The sequence below is a fragment of the Sciurus carolinensis genome, chromosome 2 (genome assembly GCF_902686445.1).
Source record: "Sciurus carolinensis chromosome 2, mSciCar1.2, whole genome shotgun sequence".
Taxonomy (NCBI): Eukaryota; Metazoa; Chordata; class Mammalia; order Rodentia; family Sciuridae; genus Sciurus; species Sciurus carolinensis.
Genome location: NC_062214.1, coordinates 164910235 through 164924139, shown reverse-complemented (window position 1 = coordinate 164924139; position 13905 = coordinate 164910235). Strand labels below are relative to the sequence as shown.

Sequence of the window (13905 nt, the reverse complement as noted above, 5' to 3'; positions counted from 1 at the left end):
GAATACACAATGAGGAAATGAGAGACCATCTAATTAATTGCATTGGGAAAGCTGGTTCTCCACATGCAGTACTAAAACTTAGTTCTCCAATCTAATAGAAGAATGAAAGCAGATCTTTATTTCCCATCACATGCAAAAAAAACCCCAAACCAAAAAACCTCAAAGTGGATAAAGGACTTAAATGTAAGATCAAAAACTGAAGAACCACTAGAATAAAACAAACAAAAACCCCCCAGCTCCATGATTTTGGTCTGGGCAATTGTTTCTTGGCTAGGACTCTAAAAGCATAGGCAACAAAAGCAAAAATATGCAAAGGGGATTATATCAAATTTAAATGATTTTATACTGCAAAAGAAATAATTAACAGAATGAAGAGACGACCAAGAGATTTGGAAGCATATTTGCAAACCATACATCTGGTAAGGGGTTAATCTTTAAAATATAAAAGGAACTCAAAGACTCAATAGCAAAAAATAACCTGATTAAAAAATAGCAATGAGAATTGAGGTTGGGGATATGTGGATATAGCTCAGTAGAAGAGTCTTGGCTAGCATGTATAAGATTCCTAGGTTTAATCCCCAGCACTATATAGAAAAAAAGAAAAAAAGAAAAAAGTCTAAGGATCTGAACAGGCATTTCTTAAAACAGATGATACAAATGGCTAATAGATATATGAAAAAATGCTCAACATCTCTGATCATCAGGAAAATGCAAATTAAAGTCATAACGGGATATGATTTTTTCATCCTCACACCTGGTAGGATGGCTATAAGCAAGAACACAAAGGATAACAAGTATTGTCAAGGATGTGGAGAAAAGGGGAACTTCGTGCATTTCAGCATTAATAACAGCCAAGATATGAAAGCAACTTAAATGTTCATCAGTGGATAAAGAAAATGTGAATGCACACACACATATATGTGTGTGTGTGTGTGTGTGTGTGTGTGTGTGTGTATGTTATGGAATACTATATAGCCTTAAAAAGAAGGAAATTCTGTCATTTGTGACAATATGAATGAAAATGGAGGACATTATGCTAAGTGAAAAAAGCTAGGCATGGAAAGACAAATATTGTATGATCTCATCTATATGTCAAATCTAAAAGGTTGATCTCACAGAAACAGAGCAGAAAGATGGATACCAGAAGTTGGAGAGACAGGGTGAGGGTATGGGAGAAGAGGAAGAATGGGAAAAGGACTTATATTGATAAAAGGGTACAAAGTCTCTATTAGATTGGAACACTAAGTTTTAGGAATCTATGGCATTATATGGAGACCACAGTTAATAATAATGTATGGAATCTTTAAAAGTTGCTAAAATAATACATTTTTAACATTCTCATCATAAAAAATCAGTAACTTGGTGAGGTTATAGATATTAATTACTGATGATAGTGAGTACACAAATCAAAGCCTTACATAATAACCCATAAGTATGCACAATTATTTGTCTATTCCAAATAAATAAACAACTATTTTAGTGACCTTAAAAGTGGGTCTAATTTAATATTAGGTATAAAAAAAGAGTCCAAATACATAAAATTAGATAAACTATTTAAAATATGACTATATAAATAATAGGAAGGAACATGTCAATACTTATACAGTTGTTGCAGTGAATAATGGGACTATGGGTGATACTGTTTCCTTGGTTTTTATTTACCAATTTCCATATTTTCTCATGAACATGAATTATTTTGCTAATCAAAATTCATGATGCATTCAAGAATAAGTGAAAGAGTAGAAAAAATTAATATCCTTTTCTTCAACCAAGCTACAAATTTAATATGGTGTTTTAAAATGAGAGAACATGGTGAACTATTTCTACTTTGTTTCTAATACATCCAAACATTAAATTGAAAAATAATGTGAAAATTTTTATTGTTTTGTGCCCAAATGCTTATTTAATCCCTAAACCTAATATTAATTCATTCTCACATTTGGGTGATGAATTTCTTAGTTCTTTATGTGTATACACTAGGACCTGGAGTATTACCAGCATTATAGGCATATTCTGACTTTGCTTCTTTTCCCTATCCCACTTGTGACAGAAAAAGGGAACTAAGAAATATATTAGATAGCCAAATGGTTTAAATAATTCATTCATAGCTAATAAAATGTTTTCAAACTGATGATATCAAAATAAACTCAATTCAATTTGTACTGGGCACAGACTAAAGATAGGCCTTCTGAATAAAGTATATGTAATCTAGTGAGGAAGGCAGATGTAAACAAGTGCTATGCTTTATAACAGAGGAATGTGCAGAGAAAGGACATAACTCAGTCAAAGATTCAGGAATGATTTCTGGAAGATATGGTATCAGAGCAGAAGTAAGACCACAATTTTATTTTCCACTGTTTCCTACTTTTGTATATGTGTGTTCGTGTGTGTGTGTATTCTTATTCATTTTTCTTTTTTATTTTGTTTGTTCTATTTAGTTATACATGACAGTAGAATGTAATTTGACATATCATACACACATGGAATATAATTTCCCATTCTTGGGGTTGTGCATGATGTGGAGTTACACTTTTGTGTATTTGTGTATGAACATAGGAAAGTTATGTCCACTTCATTCTATTGTCTTTCCCATTTTTTGTTTATATTTAATACAACCTTTATTTACGGATGGTAAATAATGGTCAACCTCAGGTTCACTCAGATCTTATGATGAGAAATTTCTAATTAGAATCAGTGCTTTGTCTGTTTTCATAAGACCCTGTTATATTATTATAATAATATTATTATTTTATAATATATTATAACATAATATATTATATTATTGCTATTACTATTATTACTGGTACTAGGGATTAAACCCAAGGCACTTAATCATTGAGCCACATTCCCAGCTCTTTTATTACTTATTTTCAATTTTGAGACAGGGTCTCACTAAATTGCTTAGAGCCTCCTTAAGTAGTTGTTTTAGTTAGCTTTTTCACTGCTATGACTAAATGATCTGACCAGCACAATTATAGAGGAGGAAAGGTTTATTTGAGGGTTCACAGTTTTAGAGATCTTGGTCTAACAGAAGGCCAGCCTCAATCCTCGGGGCTGGAGGTGAGGTAGAACATCCTGCCAGAAAAGTGTGGCAGAGGGAAGCAGCTTGTATCATCAGGAAGCAGAGAAGAGAGAGAGAGAGAGAGAGAGAGAGAGAGAGAGAGAGAGAGAGAGAGAGAGAGAGATTCCACTCTCCAGATACAAAATATATACCCCATAGCCATGCTCCAATTCCCACCTCCTCCAGCCACATTGTACAACTTCAGTTAATCCCATCTGGGATTAATTCATTGATTGGGTTAAGACTCTTAAAACTCAATCATTTCTCCTCTGAACCTTCCTGCATTCTCACATGTGAGCTTTTGGGGGACACCTTGTATCCAAACCCTAACAGTTGCTAAGGCTGGCTTTGAACTTGTGATCCTCCTACCTTAGCCTCCTAAACCACTGAGATTACAGGTATGTGCCACTGCTCCTGGTTAATCCTATAGTATTAATCACACTGTAGTATGATTGTTCCCGCACTAGATTAGGAATTCCTTAAGAGGAGGTAATACCTTGCTTATCATGGCATCCCCATATCTAGTTACAGTGCCTGAAATATAGGCAGGTTCAAAAAATGATCATTATTATTCAATACATAATAGTTGACTTTATTTCTCTACTTAAAAAATTCATTCTTTGGTTCTTTACCTTTCCTTAGTATAACTTTCAAATTTCAGAAAATTTTAAAACAAAAAACTTCTATACATGTGTTCAGTTGCCTGTAATTGTTATGAAGATAATAAGATCAAACGGGCAAGTATCAGGTGTGTTTTGCTTTATTACTAGTAGTTCTGTAAAGTTGATTAATATTATGTACTGAATGTTTATGTTACCCCCAAATTCACATGTTGAGTTTCTAATTGGTACTTGGCCTTTGGGAGGTAATTAGGGTTAGATGAGTTCAAGAGGCTGGGACCATCACGACAGGATCAGCATCTTTACAAGAGAGGAACTTGAGGCTTGCTCTCTTCTGACACACACAAAAAAGAGATCAAATGAGGACACAGTGAGATGGCAGCTGCCTACAAGCCAAGGGAAAAGCTTTAGAACGAAATCTACCTCACTGATCACAGATTTCTCAGTCCACAGAACTGTGAGAAATAAACTTCTGTCATTTAAACCACTCTGTATATGGTATTTTATTGTGGAAGCTTGAGCAAATGGATAGACTTTGGTACCAAGAAGGGGGAATTGTGTTTAATGATGACAGTGATGAATGCTCAAGATGTGTAACCAATGATCTACTTCATTTTGGATGTCTTATTTCAAGATATCAGATATGGCTAATAAAGTATGCTTTGATTAGATTAAGAGTTAAGCAAGTACACAGTCATTTGAATTTTAAATACAAATAATTAGTAATAATATTAGAACAAGAATCACAAGTCACAGGAATTAAGGATTCTTTCCAATTAAAAGAGACAATCCCACTCTAGAACCACTAGATGGTCTAACTTACTTTGTTTTTGCCTCGTTTAATAAAGAAGGATCATCTGTGGCCAAATAAACTCTTTTTTTATCCACTTGCATTCTGCGTGCGAGAAGCTGAAAGTGTTCTTCAACATGCACCATGTACTCCTCAATGGGATGGAAGGCTGCTTCTGTTCCCACTTTGTCTGTGCGTCTGACATGGACTCTGGGGGAGAAATTCAGATTCTGCTGATAATGTATTGATTGATTTGGTGCTTTTAGGGTACTCAATTTATATCTCTAGTCATGGTGGCATCATGACAATTTAAACTAATTTTCCTTTATTCTCACAATTAGAAAAAATAAATATTAAAAACCCTCACATTTTAATATATTTGCATACTATACAATATGAGAAGAATTAGAAAATAAGTAAAGCTTTTGAAGAATGCTCTATTATAGAGAAAGTAATTGGTGTAGCAGGTTAAGTGAGAGATTTCAGAGTCACACTTCATACTAGGGAGCAAAATACCCAGTAGATATCCAGAAAAAAAAAAAAAAAAAGAATTTAAATCTTAAGGGTTTTGAGAATAAAATGATGAGTTGTCACTGTTGTTATTATAGAACATTAAAGATAGTGTTTGTCACATTCTGATGCCAATTTTTTTCTTTTTCTTTGTTTAATCTTGTGGAGTTATTTTAACTGCCAGCTTACAGAATTTAAAGTTGTCAAGGAAAACAAAGACTACTTGGACTTTTCCTATAGGAAGAGGCAGGGCAAACCTTTTAAGGACTTTTACTATTTTAGGTTCACGGAGTCATTCCAGGCCTTTTGTTGTGTTTCTAATGTGTTTCCTTTCTGTTTTTCACTTATTAAATGTAAGCAGATACAGATCTCATCTATCCTATTTAAGAAAAGGCCTAAAATAGTAAAACTGGATATGCAGATTTATATCATCCTGCACTGAATAATACACTGATTTACACAGTCTTCTCCTATCTTAGTGCTTCTAAAGTAATTTCAGTGGAAATAATAATAATAATCATATTTTGTTTTCATAATTAAGGTTCCTTCAATTTGCCCCCTAGAGCCACCCATTAATAAATCACTATCCCTAAGTAGAAAAAGGGAAATGGTAGATTTGTTTCCTTTAAGTTGCAGTCTTGGGCATACCTCAGGCCAAGTCAAAGGCCAGCTCTATTATGGGGTGTGAAGGTTTGTTTCACTGATGTTACTCTGCCATCTTTATGATTTGCATTCTTTCCTTTGCATTCCAGATTATAGTCCAGATATGGATAAGATCATAGGAACATCTATTCTGTCATCTTTTCTTTCCCACAATCTTTTAATTTTATTATTATTATTTATTTATTTGTTCTAATTAGTTGTACATGACAGTAGAATGCACTTTGACACATCGTACATAGCTTCTCATTGTTCTGGTAGTACATGATTTAGGATCATACTGGTTGTGAAGTCATATATGTACAAAGGGCAATAATGTCCAATTCATTCTATTATTCTTCCTACATTGCTTTTCTTAGGAAATTGAAATTGTTTAGTGTGCTCTATAGAGATGACATGGGGCAGAAAGAATGATTCCACTGAATTTCAGTGAAAAGTTTCATGCATTGAAACACTATTTAATATTCTGATTTCACCTATGTATCTTCTTTAGCACTAACTTTTAAAACATTTAAAATAGTGTTCAGTAATTTCTCTGTAAAGACTAAAACATGAAGGAAGATGTGGAGTGGAAAATATGAAAATAAAAACAAAGGAGATCTGTAATATTAAGAGTGGAAAAAAGAGAAGCATTACAAAGCAGTACTAAGCAATTTTTAGTACTGTTCTAAGTGAACAAAAGAAGAATATTCTCCCTGTGTCCTAACATGAACTCTGAAACCTGTTTTTAATGGGGCAATGGAAATTAAACTATGTATTGTAAAGGTCAAAATAGAGGGCAAAAATTTTATATATCATTATTATATATCACTATTTGAGGGAAAAGAATCAGATTCTTACCCAATAACTGGATGTTTGAAGCCAAGTTTCTTGGTGGCCTCTTCTATTTCCTTTTCCAACCAAGGTTGTGGGCGGATCAAATATTTGACAAATTGAGACACCCACCACACTGCAGGATCACCATGAACTCGCAGGAGTCGATCTGCAAGGTCTTCTGGTACAGCCAAGGGTAGATAAGGAGGACGAGGATGAAGACTGTCCACGATGGGGAGCTCCACCACTTGAACAACTCTGTCCTTCACTTCACCTAACAGAATATCAAAATATAGCATCACCACACTTTATTCCTCATTTATCTCCCCTGCCACAACAACTCACACGGGGTGCTTTCGTCTTCACAGCAACTCTCAATAAGTATTAAAGTTTTCACTCTACTGAGGAGATTAAGTAACTTATCTAAGGTCCCAGAGCAAATGGGACAGAGCTGAACACCTGTAGGTTGGTCTGCTTCTTAAGTACATGACATTTTCTGAAAATTTCTATCATGCTCTCATATTATTACCTTAAACCCTAGATAAGGATGGTATCAGCATTCAAAGTATCTAATCAGAGAATGGTCATATTGCTCATAGACCCAGACAGCTGCCAAAGTTCTGTTTTTCTGTTTCTGTTGTTTTGGAATTAGACAAAGTTATTCAAAACTTCCAGCCTGTCATTATAGCAAATGGCTCTTGCATGACTTTCATGACAGCACTCTGGGACTACCTAAAGATTATAATGATAAACAAAGCATCTATCTCTTATAGAGATAAAAATTAATTTTAAATTTTATTTTATTTTATTTATTTATTTATTTATTTTTTTGGCCAAAACAGACCCATGACAATAACAATCTGTGGGTTTTTTGTTTTTTATTTTTGTTGTTTTCGTTTTTGCATGCTGAGGATTGAACCCAGGGCAAGGCAAGCACTCTATCAACTGAACTATATCCCCAGTCCCAACAATCTGTGTTGCTTGTTTACCTGGATATTAAAGTTCAAACAGTTTAGATCTAATTTATATATAGGATGATTACTCTTGTTTTCTATACATCATTACTTATTATAGTTTGGATCTGGAATGTTCCCCAGAGATTCATGTGTTGAAGGCTCATTGTAATACATGCAAGGTTCACAGGTGGGCTTTTTTTGCGGGGGCAGGGGAAGTGACTGGATCATGAGGGTGCTGACCTTGTAAACAAATTAACCCCTTGATAGAGTCATGGCTGAATGTATTACAGGGAGGTAATGGAAAGTTTAGGAGGTGGGATTTAGTTGAAGAGTCCTTGTGGGCATGCCCTTTGGGACTATTATCTTGTCTTCTGCTCTTCTTTCCTTTCCCTTTGTCTGTCTGTTTCTCTGTTTCCTGGCTGCCATGAGATGAGCATCAGCTTTCACCCACCATGTCTTTCTACCACAATGTTTCTGTCTTTTCTAGATATTTTGATACTGTGATACAAAGCTAATACATTACTGTTATTGCTGTTCTATCTAATTTATAATGTAATGATAAGAATAAACCACAAGGTAACAGTCAGGAACTCCTATAGTTTACTTTACATATTAAAGACCACACAGTTGCCTATAATTCTAACTACTTAAGAGGCTGAGTCAGGAAGATCACAAGTTCTATGGCAGCCTAAGCAAATTAGTGAGACCCTATCTCATTAATTTTAAAAAATTAAAATTTTAAAGAAGTCAGCCATGGTGGGGCATGCCTATAATCCCAGTCGTTGGGGAAGCTGAGGTAAGAGGACTGAAAGTTCAAAGGCAGCCTCAGCAACTTAGTGAGACCCTAAGCAACTTAGAGAGAACCTGTCTCAATAAATCAAAAGGGCTGGGATGTGGCTCAGTGGAGTGCCCCAGCGTTCAATCCCTGGTGCCAAAATATGAGGTCCTGGGTTCAATTTTTAGTACTACAAAAACATAGTAATAACTAGAAGATAAAAAGATCAGGTAGAGAGATTTTGGCAACTGAAAATATACTGAGTTAAATTTTCAGTAACAGAAAATATTACCCTGAACATACAAAATTACCTCTAGTTAAGATGTTATCATTGTATATAAAAAATTAAGATTGTGATCATTGAACCATTAAAAAATATATACTTGTAGAGAATAAACCTAGAACATGTTTTAACTGTATTCACCAGTATGAAACAATCTATTTCTGTTTTTCTCCCTCTGCCCTCTGTGTATACATACATAAAATAAATTAAAAGATCTGGGAATGTAGTCAATAAAACTAACCACATGGTTATTATAAAGTCAGCTGAGTACAACCAAGAATTAAAAACCTTTGGTTAATATTTTCTCTGTCTCTAATATGTAAAACTCATCTCAAGATTCTGAGAACAAAATCCTTGAAACATGACTTGTTGCATGAATAAATGGTAATAAAAATTTATCACCAGTATTTACCATCAGTGTTGTAGTTCATCTAGGGTGCCAGTTAAGAAAGATCTGGGCCCCTTAATTAGATGAGGAAGTATAATTAAGAGTGTAAGGAGAAAGAGTGAGATGCATTTTAAATTAAGCTGTAATACTGTCCTCTAAAGTAAGAAAAACTAGGGTGCTTTCCCTGATATGGAGATGATCAGAGAAACAGTACATGTATGAGAAAGAAAGAATAAAGGGGTAAGGGGAAACATAGTTCTATAACCCATTAGTCCCAAGCTTTTAATTCTGCAAATATAATAAACATTCAAGTATTATTTCAAAGTTCCATAAGTGGTTTACTTGATATATGCTGCTCAATTCCACATCTGAAATGATGGAGAAAATGAGCTGATAAATAAAGGAAGGCAGTCCCCAGCCCCTTGTATAAATTCCGCTTTCTATAAATGAAAGCAAAATAGGTAAAGCTTTCTTCCCTTTGTGACTTCTTCCTAACAAGGTTATTCTAAATGTTCAGTATAACTGGTTCCAAATTTCATCTGTATGAAAGTATTAACTTCTGACTGCCCTAAGGCTCAACTTCCTTATAGTTAGCTCAATTGATAGCCTTTAGAAAGAAATGAAAACTACATCTTCAAGACAGAAAACAGGGAACTGAAGTTCTTTGAAGAAGCTACATCTATATTAAAGATACTGCAGACTGCTTAAACTTGGCTGACTACAACACTGTGATTGTGGAGAGATGGAGTGTTGCAGGTAGAGACCAAAGTTTTCTTATACTCTTAGGACTTTTAATAGACATTTTCCTTAACTTCTGTATCTGACCTACCATTCTTGTAACCAACAGATGAGTTTCTCCAAATGTACAGTTAAGCTTAGCAGACCTCTAGTCCCCATCAATCCTAAGGCTAAGAATGCTCTAACATATCATGTACCACCTGTACTATTCAATATTCCAAAAACCTTAACAAACCTTTTAAAATTTAAATGAATCTATTTTACAGAGGTTAAACATGTTGCTAAATTTTATAAGGATACTATTGCTTACAAAGGGCTCTGAGCCCAAGCCAGATTTATTAAAAGGGGAGATTATTAGTGAGCTTTTATTTATTTTTTTAATTAGTGAGGTTTTAAAAGGTGATAATTGTTTTCTCTTTATATCTCTTGTGAATTTAAAACCAAATGAGAAACAGAGAGAAATAAGAGATAAGAAAATATCACCTTGACAGCCAATAAGAATGAATGCCAGAATGTGATTGTGTGGTTTGGATTTATGGCACCATGAGCTTGCTAAGCAGTGTTTGTCACCAAAGTCTACTGCTTGGTGGAGGAGAAGCATGCCTCTGAGAATGGGCCACATTGCCAAAGAAGCCAAAAAGGGCTGTACCTCACGTTTAGCTCCTCCTCCCAAACTCACTAGTTGGATCACATACTATTTCCCAATGGAAGGGAAATGAGATAAACAGAGCACAAAGCATGTCTGCATTTTTACCCTTCTAAGGAATGAAATTTACTTCATTTCTGTAGAAACTCTCAAAGGAATAGAGGATTCATAGTAACTCCCTGCCTCCTACCAGGTGAACAATTATCCAGTATTAAAGGGCTATTAAATATATTTTCATACCAAATTGAGACTTCTCTTTGAAATAATCAGAAAAGACTTTAAAAAAGGAGTAATTTTCCCACTATGTGATTCAATGTTTAATGTTGTATCAAGGCACTGTCTGAAATGATCTCATATGCCACCTTGAATCATCTCTAGGAATCTGTAGTGGTTCAGAGTTTGGGAAACACTGATTTATTTAAATTTTTTCATTTTACACAGGAAAAGACTAAGAGGTTAAGTGAACTTCTCAAAGATAATACTGCTAATAAAAGGGCCAGGATCACACGCTAGTGTTTATTCCATTATTTATCCTACATACCAATTTATGAAGCCTACATTTAAAAAATTATTTTCACTTGATAATAATTTTGTATTGTGGAGCACAATGTAATGTTTTGATCTATGTATACACTGTAAAGTTAATAATTAACTTACCTGTGACCTCAACAACTTATTTTGTGAAGAACATAAAAAAGTAGATTCTTTTAGCAATTTTAAATACATAATACAAACAATTCTTCATATATTTGTGGGTTATGCATCCTTGTATTCAACCAACTCTGGATGAAAAATATTTGAAAATGGGCTGGGTGTATAGCTCAGTGGTTAAGTGTTTGTGAGGACCTTGGTTTGACTGCTAGCACTGCAAAAATAAACAAGTGGAAAGAAAGAAGAAAAACTGCATCTATACTGAACACATACAGATTTTTTTGTTTTTACTATTTTGTTCCATAAACACTACCATTCAATAGCTATGTACATGGCATTTATGCTGTGTTAATTATAAGTAATCAAGAGATGACTTAAAGTATAAGGGGGATTGTGTAGGTTATTGTATACCATAACATTTTATATTGAGGGATTTGAACATCCATGGATTTGGGGATTTTGGTATTTTGGGGTCCTCAGGGTTAGGATACTGAGGGGTAACTACATTATTATTAACTGTGGTTACCATGCAAGGCAACAAATAATTAAAACTTATTCTTTCAGTCCAACTGAAACTTGTACCTTTTTTATCAACAGCTTCCTTTTCCCCTCTTTCCTCACTTGCCTCAGTCCTCTGCAGGAAGCATAGCCCTTTTTTTTTTTAATTCAATAGAGAAATTTTAATAAACATAATAATATCTAACACCATATGAAAAAAATCAAAGTATTTTAATTTGAAATGTTTTCAATTTAAAATTTATAAACAGAAATCATAATAACCAGTGTCAAGAAACAGTGCATGTATTTATGTTTACACACACATAGATTTAACATGTATTTTTTACAAATACATATAGAATTTTTTTTTATAGATTTTTTTCACTTATAATTACACTGGTATTGCATAATATATATAAATTATTTAGAAAGAACTATCACCATGATACTGAACCTTTCTATGTAAAAACAAAATATGTTTCCTTATTAGTTAATATTTAATTATATAAACATTCAATAATACTTGATTTTTGTCCAAAGAGAAAAAGAACTCAAATGTCCATTAATAAAGAATATGTTAAATAAATTATGATTCATCCAGTCTGCAAGACCAATTCGTGCCCTACAAAAAAAGATAGTGTAAATTTAATCATGGTAATGACTCCAAGATATATTTTTAAACATTAAATTCAAGTGCTGGTATAATATGTATATTAAGACATTAGCTATGTAAAATTTAAAAAATTTATAAATGCATATAAGTGGATGTACAGTGAAAAGTCTGGAGAGATGAACCTTGCCAGTAGGACGAGAAGGAGTTGTTAGGATGTTTCAGGTTACCCTTTATCATTTTGTACTATGCAAGATTTTTTAGACAAAAATTTTTTGGAGCATAGCTCTTTGATAGGGAGGATATGCAGAGTTGTGAGCAAGCATCTCTAGAGAAGTCCTCTCTTCCCTGCTAGCCAATTTATAATCCCATTTCAAAGGATTAGTTAGTCATTTCTTATAACAGAAGACAGAAAAAGTTGAACAGGTGAATTAGAATAATCGTCTCTCCTAGACTACATATCCAAGCTTAAGATCTACCATGAATAAAAAGGTTTTTAATGTGAAGAAAATATTTCAAGAGTGGAAGGATTTGGGTTGCCAGTCCACAGAATTTTCTGCACTTACAGTCTTCCTTAGCTGATAATTCAGCAACTGTTAGTACTCTGACTTCAGGGAGAAGCAGAACTCAGGGAAGGGAACTTACTTTCTTGAAGTCAGAACTCATGAAGCTCAGAATAGTCAAGGCAAAGAGGTCTGGAATAGGGTTGAGAAAGACCTCTGAAAAGACATCATTACCTGCAATATAAATTTTACTTCAGGAAAGAATAGGATTATTAGCAGCTTTTTGGTGACTCTGAACTAGAATAGTTGCCTCCATTCTAGACTTAAACCTCATTAAAGAGGGTTCTCACTACCCACATGGACAGACAGGGGCAGAGTAAGGTTTTATATTTTGTTCCTATAAGTTGCTTTGAATGGTTATAGTTGCTAGATACCAGTATATTCAATAACTATTCTAAGGACTGCAAATTGCTGAGAATTGTGGCCTTTTGGAGAATGGAGAAGGGAGAGGCATTAGGCAAAATATATTGAGGTAAATGATACTGATTTATGAAGTGCCTTGACTGTACCATGTAATGATTAAGAGCATGGACTCTGGAATCACAAAAACTGATGTTCAAATTTTTTATTACTTAATAGTTGTGTGGTCATGAATAAGTTATATTCAATATCAACCCAATTACTTTACCTGTAAAATGGGATTAACAGTACCTTACTTATCAAGTTATTTTATTTTTAATATGTTTTTTAGTTGTTAATGAACCTTTATTTTGTTTATTTATATGTGATGCTGAGAACTGAACCCAGTGTCTCACACACGCTAGGCAAGTGCTCCAGCACTGAGCTACCACACCAGCCTTCAAGTTATTTTAAGGATGAAATGAGATGTTGCATATAAAAAGCTGAACACAATATATGATGTGGAGTAATTCTTGAAAAATGTTATTTCTTTTATTCTATTATAATTCTATTGAACATTTCTCAAGAAGCCAGCTACAGTTTGGCTGAGGAATAGATTAATTACCAAAATATATTTTCTGAAAAATATATGACAGTCTCTCATTTCAGTGAGTAAAAATTTTTCTCTCCCAAAAATCTTATTCATGCTGTTTATCACAGGCAATAAAACAATGAGCAGCTTTTATCTTTTCCAAATATTCAACAAATGATCAAATAGAAGAGTAGGGACTTCTAGCTACTTGAAAAGTTTGGAATACTGTTGTCACTACATTACCTTGACCCAAATTCAGTTCTGCACTAAAACAGAGTAATAGTTGGTTGCCTGAATCAATAATACTTTCTGTTCACATTATAGCAAGGAATTCGTATGTTCAATTTACACTTACAAGGACTATCAGACTTCTGGAATTTACATTTTAAGAGAATGTTGCCAAATCTGACTG

At 33.9% G+C, this 13905-nt stretch overlaps 1 protein-coding gene across 9 annotated transcripts in view; it reads right to left on the bottom strand.

Annotated features, from left to right (window-relative positions):
• Fut8 (fucosyltransferase 8) overlaps positions 1 to 13905 on the bottom strand; it is a 311483-nt gene that overhangs the window by 11810 nt on the left and 285768 nt on the right. For all 9 annotated transcript variants that reach the window (XM_047539070.1, XM_047539071.1, XM_047539068.1 and 6 more), the window contains 2 exons: positions 6482 to 6728; positions 4505 to 4681 (listed from right to left, as the gene is read on the bottom strand). In XM_047539070.1, the coding sequence (XP_047395026.1) occupies positions 4505 to 4681; positions 6482 to 6728 (424 nt within the window). The remainder of the gene's footprint in view (positions 1 to 4504; positions 4682 to 6481; positions 6729 to 13905) is intronic.